Consider the following 7,230-nt stretch of genomic DNA (forward strand, 5'->3'; position numbering starts at 1 on the left):
TGAGGTACAGTTACAGACTTACAAACTATCGTGCTTACATTTCAGTCATGCAATGATCAAGTACCCATCCTTCAACCAGTGCCCATTCTTCACCACCAATGAATCCCAGTATGTCTCCCACCACCCAACCTATCTCACCCCAACCACCCCGACTCTGCGGTAGGGCATTCCCTTTTGCTCTTTCTCTCCTTCTAGGTATTGTTGTTTGCAATATAGGTATTGAGTGGCCATCATGTTCGGTCCATAGTCTACTTTCAGCTCCCATCTAAATTAGGAAAAAAAAAATTAATTGATTTACTGCCATGGGAAAAATACTTCCATATCAGGTATTCTGAATCATTGGCATGCTATTAGGAAATTATATACTCAGAATGTAGAAAGAATTTTCAAAATTGATCAATCAAACAGAAAATAAAGTAACCAGAGCAACAGTACAACAGAGAGGGAACTTGCCTTGCATGTGGTAGAGCTGGTTTTGATCCCCGGCATCCCATATGGTCCCCTGTGCACTATCAGGAGGAATTCCCGAGTGCAGAGCCAGGGCTAATCCCTGAGTGCTGGCATGTGTGGCCCAAAAGAGAAAAAATTTTTCAAAATTGATCAGTAATAAATTCTGAGAACTTTAGTTGGAAAGATTCTTCATCAAAGATACCCATATGACTACTAGACCCAGACGGAAAAGGTTCTCAAGAATATTGATTTTATTATTTGTTACATATAAAATTCATACATATACAATTTAGTTGATCATGTTGTTTTTTTTAATTTTTTTATTTTATTTTTTTACTAGTGAATCACCATGAGTTATAGTTACAAACTTGTGGACTTTCATGTTTGCATTTTGTTCATATCCCTCCACCAGTACCCAGTCCCCTACACCAATGTTCCCAGTATCCCTCCCAGCCTCCCAACTCCCACCCCATCCCCCACCCCACCCCACCTCTGTGGTATGGCATTCCCCCTTGTTCACTCTCTCTCTCTCTCTCTCTCTCTCTCTCTCTCTCTCTCTCTCTCTCTCTCTCTCTCTCTCTCTCTCTCTCTCTCTCTCCTTTTGGGTGCTGTGGTTTGCAACAGAGGCACTACGTGGCCATCGTGTTTGGTCTATATTCTATTTTCAGAGTGCATCTCCCATCCTGTGCGGGTCCTCAAACCACACTTTACCTGGTGTTCCCTTCTCTATGTGAGCTGCCCCTTCCTCCAGCATCTGGGGCCAGCTCCCAAGACTTGGAGACAACCTCCTGGTACTTATCTCTACTATTCTTGGGTGTTAGTCTCCTATTCTGTTATTTAATTTTATATTCCACAGATGAATGCAATCTTTCTCTGTCTGTCTCTCTCTTACTGACTAATTTCACCTAGCATGATACTTTCCATGTTGATCCACTTATATGCAAATTTCATGACTTCATCTTTTCTAACAGCAGCATAGTATTCCATTGTGTAGATATACCAAGTTTCTTTAACCAGTCATCCATTCTCGGGCACTCGGTTTTTTCCAGATTCTGGCTATTGCAAACAGTGCTGCAATGAACATTTGAGTGCAGATGTTATTTTGACTGTACATTTTTGTCTCTCCTGGATATATTCCCAGAAGTGGTATTGCTGGGTCAAATGGAAGCTTACTTTCTAATTTTTTGAGGAGCGACCATACTGTTTTCCAAAAGGGCTGAAACAGTCGGCATTCCCACCAGCAGGGAGAGTCTCTTTTCCCCACATCCACGCCAACAGTGGTTTCTTTTGTTCTTTTGGATGTGTGCCATTCTCTGTGGTGTGAGGTGGTATCTCATAGTTGTTTTGATCTGCATCTCTCTGATTATTAGTGATGAAGAGCATTTTTTCATGTGCCTGTTTGCCATTTGTATTTCTTCCATGAGAAAGTTTTTGTTCATTTCCATCCCCCATTTTTTCATGGGGTTGGAAGTTTTCTTCTTGTAGATTCCAACCAGTTCCTTGTATATCCTTGATATCAGCCCCTTATCTGATGAGTATTGGGTAAATATCCTTTCCCTTTCTGTATATTGCCTTTGTATTTTGGTCACTGTATCTTTTGCAGTGCAGAAGCCTCTTAGTTTAATATAGCAGTATACAGATTCAATGCGATCCCTATAAGGATATCCATGATATTCCTCAAAGAAATTGATCAAACACTCCTGAAATTCATATGCAAAAATAAACGCCCACGAATAGCTAAAGCAATTCTTGGGAAAAAGACGTTGGGAGGCATCACCTTGCCCAACTTCAAGCTTTACTACAAAGCAGTAACAATTAAAACAGCATGGTACTGTTTGGGTACATAGGACAAAGGCAGAGCTGCCGATCAATGGAACAGGGTGGAATATCCCTACATGCAACCCAAAATATATGATCATCTGATCTTGGATAAGGGAGCAAGAAATGTGAAGTGGAACAAGGAAAGCCTCTTCAACAAATGGTGCTGGCATAACTGGACGACCACGTGCAAAAAAAAAAAATTGGGCTTAGACCTCAACCTAACACCATGCACAAAAATCAGATCAAAATGGATTAAAGACCTAAACATCAGACCACAATCTGTAAGGTACATTGAAGACAAGGTCGGAAAAACTGTACATGATATTGAAGCCAAAGGTATCTTCAAAGATGACACGGAACTAAGAATTCAAGTAGAAACAGAAATAAACAAATGGGACCATACTTGATTATGTTTTTAAAAATCACATTAACTCACTAAACAACAAAAGTACAGACTTAAAATTGTGGTGATGTGTGTATGGTGTGCTGTCAGAAAACTAAAGATGCATGTAGTTTCACTCTTAAAATATACAGTGTGTTGATCATAAGAATATGATGGCTGGAGGAATCAGTCAGGATGGGAGATGTGTGCCGAAAGTTGAAAACGGACCAAACATAAGGATCTCTCAGTGTCTGTGTTGCAAGCCATAATGCCCAAAAGTAGAGAGAGAGTATGGGAAATATTGTCTGCCATGGATATTGGCGGTGGGGAATGTGCATTGGTGGAGGGATGGGTGTTTGATCACTGTGTGATTGTAACTCAAACATAAAAGCTTATAAGTATCTCATGGTCATTCAATAAAATTGAAAATACATGAATACAGTGTGTGACATAATTTCTATAATTTTTAAAAATGGAAAAATCAATCACAACAAAAGTTTCTAAAGTAATGCAGAAATGTCAATCTCTTAAATGGTAATTGGATGGCCACATAATTTTAGTCTGAAGGAATCTAAATTTATACTTCCAAATGGATTCAGAAATTTCATTCTCATATACTGACTCTTGTGAATATAAGAAAGGAAATAAAAGCATAAAGGCACAAAACCACAAAGGGGGGTGGAGCGATAAGATAGCAGGTTGGACATTGCCTTGCATACTGCCAACCTAGGTTGTTTCCCCAGCATCTCATATGGTCCCCCTGAGAGGCTCCAGGAGTAATTCCGAGTGCAGAGCCAAAAGTTACGCCTGAACACTGACAAGTGTAAACCAAAAACTAGAACAAGCAAACAAACCTATGCAAAAAACTTGCACACAGATGCTCATACTGTATTTTATATGGCCCCATACTAGAAATAATCCAATGTTCATCACAGCATAAATAAACATATTATGGTTTATTTATACATGGGTACATAGGAGGAATACTACCTCAGAATAAAAAAAAAATGGCCTACTGATACATGACATGCATGAAAATCAAAATAATTACATAGGGGAAAAGAAACCCACAAAACTAACACATTGTGTATAATTGGATTAGCAGGAGTTCATAGAAGTGAAGCAATAGCCAGTGACAGGAAACACATGGTATAGTCAGTAAAGATATTGCAAGCAAGTGATGAAAGGTTATTTTATGTATCCAGGCAAACAAGATCTACAACAAAGGATAGAAAAGAAGTAATCCATAAGCTGAACATGAAATTCAATCCCGGTCCATAGGTAGTAAAGGAGTATCTTTGGGGCCAGAATAACAAGGAGATAAACTAAGATACATGCTCGCTGTCTTTTGTGCCAACTGAGGAAGTCAAAAGAAGACCAGAACCAAGATCAGTGTCTTCAGGCTGAGGACAGAGGTTTTACATACAGGGCAACAGAGTGCCATGCGTGGCACCTTTGCAGGTATGCCCTGCTCATAGTGAACGTCAGAGAACGAACTGAGGGAAAAGTATTGCAGGCACAGTCAGAGATGGGGAAAGACCATAAATTCTACCACATCCTACCAGGGTGCCTGAAGAAACGGTTTCTGGGAAACCACATTACAGAGAAACAGAAGGGAAAAGTGACAAGAGGGGAATTCTGGGGCTGTCCTTAGGAACATGTTAGTGTTCATAGTAACTTGAAGTTTCTAAAGAAAAATTATCATTTGCAAAGCTAATCTCTGAAAACGCAGAACTCTCTAGTACCTCTAGCTTTGTGGAAACGGGCTTCATTTTTCACAAAATGTGTTACTGGCTTACCTTGTGTTAGATATTAATATATTTTTAATCTGTAATTTTTTTCAAATTCTTGAGAGAAGGTGCGTAGTAGAAATAAATGTAAATGCAGGGAAAATGCAAGACCTGGGAAAGGACCATCAAATCACCAAGAGACAAACTATTTTAGACTCTCTATTCAAGGACTGGCATAATTTAATCCATAACTTCATCAGAGAGAATAGAATATGGTCCTTGCTAATTTTTCTTTGAAGACATTTTCAAATAAACCCACTTCACATAATCAATGAACAGAGAACAATAACACAATGTAAATGCTTGCTCGACTAACAGCTATGAGCTTTTGTGCAATCTATCTCAATTACTAAGATCTGATATATCTTTGACAAAGAACAAAACTAGAGAGAAAATCTTAGAAAGATATTCTAGTTTTATGTCTTCAAAAAAGAGAGAGCATAATCACAATACCCCAATAACCTTAAGCGATTCTGTGTTTCAGCAAAGGGGGGGTGAGGCCTTTACCTTTTCCCTAAGGTGATTCTCAGTACATTTTTTACATCCTTATTTCTCAAGCTGTAGATCAGGGGATTCAGCATGGGGATCACTGTGGTATAGAACACAGAGGCCACCTGCTCCTGGGCCATGTTTCTGGAGGGTGGCTTAAAATACATAAAGATGATAGAGCCATAAAAGACTCCAACTGCAGTCAGGTGGGAGCCACAGGTACCAAAGGCTTTGGACCTGCCCTCAGCAGAAGAGATCCGAAGAATGTTAACAATAATAAAAACATAAGAGATGATAATGGTCGAGGTTGATGTCAGCACATTGAATCCACCCACATAGATCACCAGAAGCTCATTGACATGGGTGCTGGAGCAGGAAAGCTTTAGAAGAGGGAGTATGTCACAGAAATAATGGCGGATGACATTGTCCCCACAGAAGGAAACCCTAGTCATTGCAATTGTGTGGGCTAAAGCACCACATGTCCCCATGGTATAGACCCAAATCACCAACATATTGCACACCTTTGGGGACATGGTGACACTGTACAGCAGAGGATTGCAGATAGCTACATATCTGTCATATGCCATTGCCGTTAACATAAAACATTCTCCTATAGCAAAAACACAAAAGAAATAGAGCTGCGTCATACATCCAGGATAAGAAATAACATTTTTTTCCAAGACAAAGTTTCCAAGGAGTTTGGGTGTAACTACTGAGGAATAAAAGAGGTCTAAGAATGACAAATTACCGAGGAAAAAGTACATGGGAGATTGGAGCTTGGAGTTGAAAGCGATCAGGAGGATCATGCCCAGGTTCCCCACTACAGTGACCCCATAGATGCCTAGAAACAGGAAGAAGAGAGGCAGCTGGAGTTCTGGCCGGTGTGTTAATCCTTCCAGGGCAAACTCAGTCACAGTGGAGTGATTGCACCTGGTCATTTCCATCAGGAGACAGGGGACGTGTGACTAGGAAAAAGAGAAACCACAGAAATTAAGAAAGTGTCGTTCATTAGTCTGATGATGATATTAAGTAGTGGGACAGAAAAGAAAAGAATGATCATGTAGTTGAAACATATATTGTCTAACAAACAAGAGCTGGCCCTTGGGTGCCCTCAAAGATTACTAGTATTAGAACCACTAGGCACCTAACAATTACAACTGGGATGATATTTCATTGGCTTCATATAACCATTGTGTATTTGGTTCCTGTTCAGCAAGAACATTTCCTCAAGCAACAAGAGGCCAAGGAATTCACATATACAAGACAAAGATGACATCCAGGGAAATTCAGGCCATGACTAACTCTAACTATAGGGTCTTCAACTTCATTCTGAGTTACTGGATCCCTGGGAGTAGCTGGTTCTCTCTTTTTCTCTTCAGAAAAAAAGCTTTGACTGCTTGAAGTCTAAGATTTTCTCTGAGGAGGGCACAAGAAGTAAGAAAAATACAGCTTTCCCCTCTGCTCCACTCTGCCAACAGACAGGAAACTGAAACCTCAGCTCTTCTTTTCCGTGGCACTGTGAGGATCTGATCAACCACCGAGGTTGAGCGCTGTTATTATAGGCTAAGAAGGTTACCCAGATAGGCCACATCACAGGGAAGCACTGGAAAAGAAGACTCAGAATCTGTCTATGGCCTGAACATTTTCAATGTTTATGGCTTTTTCTTTTTTTTTGTAATGTGAGATAGTCTCACACTGTCTGCCGAATGTCCCAGCTTTTCTGCCTCGTACTACTATTTTGGTCTAGTGTGATCCTCAGTGCTAACATTGCAAGAGAGAGAGAGAGAAAGAGAGAGATAGAGAAAGAGAGAGAGAGAGGGACAGAGACAGAAACAGAGACAGAGGGAGAGAGAGACAGAGATAGAGACACAGAAACAAGATAGAGACAGAAAAAGAAATCAAAGGGTGGTATTTGGAAAAGAAGAAGAAACAAAGCCTTGTCTCACCATCTCCAAAGTTGTGTTTCTGCTCCAGCTGTGTCATACAGTCACTTTGTCTCTTCAGGAAAAGCCCTTCCACTGTGCTTTAAGCTAAAATGGATGAACCTGGGTAATCTGTAAGATCTTTTAGAGCAATAAGGTTTAGAGATAATGGATGAATGATTATCTCTTCCCCTGCCATTCCTTTATCTTGTGCCTCCCTTTCTAAGCAAGGGAATACTTGGATGTTTTATTTGCAGGACTTTGGACTCCAAGGAGATGAGTGATCTCAGTATTCTCAAAGTACCCAACATCCAAGATATATTCTCCGAGGATCAATTCCCCACAGAAGATAAAAGCAATTATCAAGTTATGTTGC

The 7,230-nt window shown here is 40.2% G+C and overlaps 1 protein-coding gene across 1 annotated transcript; it reads right to left on the bottom strand.

The window, feature by feature from the left end:
- Nucleotides 1-4,946: 4,946 nt before the first annotated feature.
- Nucleotides 4,947-5,876, bottom strand: LOC129403616 (olfactory receptor 151-like). The gene has a single exon (XM_055133015.1). It carries the CDS (start codon nt 5,874-5,876, stop codon nt 4,947-4,949), a length of 930 nt encoding a protein of 309 aa, XP_054988990.1.
- Nucleotides 5,877-7,230: the final 1,354 nt, after the last annotated feature.

This window comes from Sorex araneus, chromosome 3 (assembly GCF_027595985.1).
Source record: "Sorex araneus isolate mSorAra2 chromosome 3, mSorAra2.pri, whole genome shotgun sequence".
Taxonomy (NCBI): Eukaryota; Metazoa; Chordata; class Mammalia; order Eulipotyphla; family Soricidae; genus Sorex; species Sorex araneus.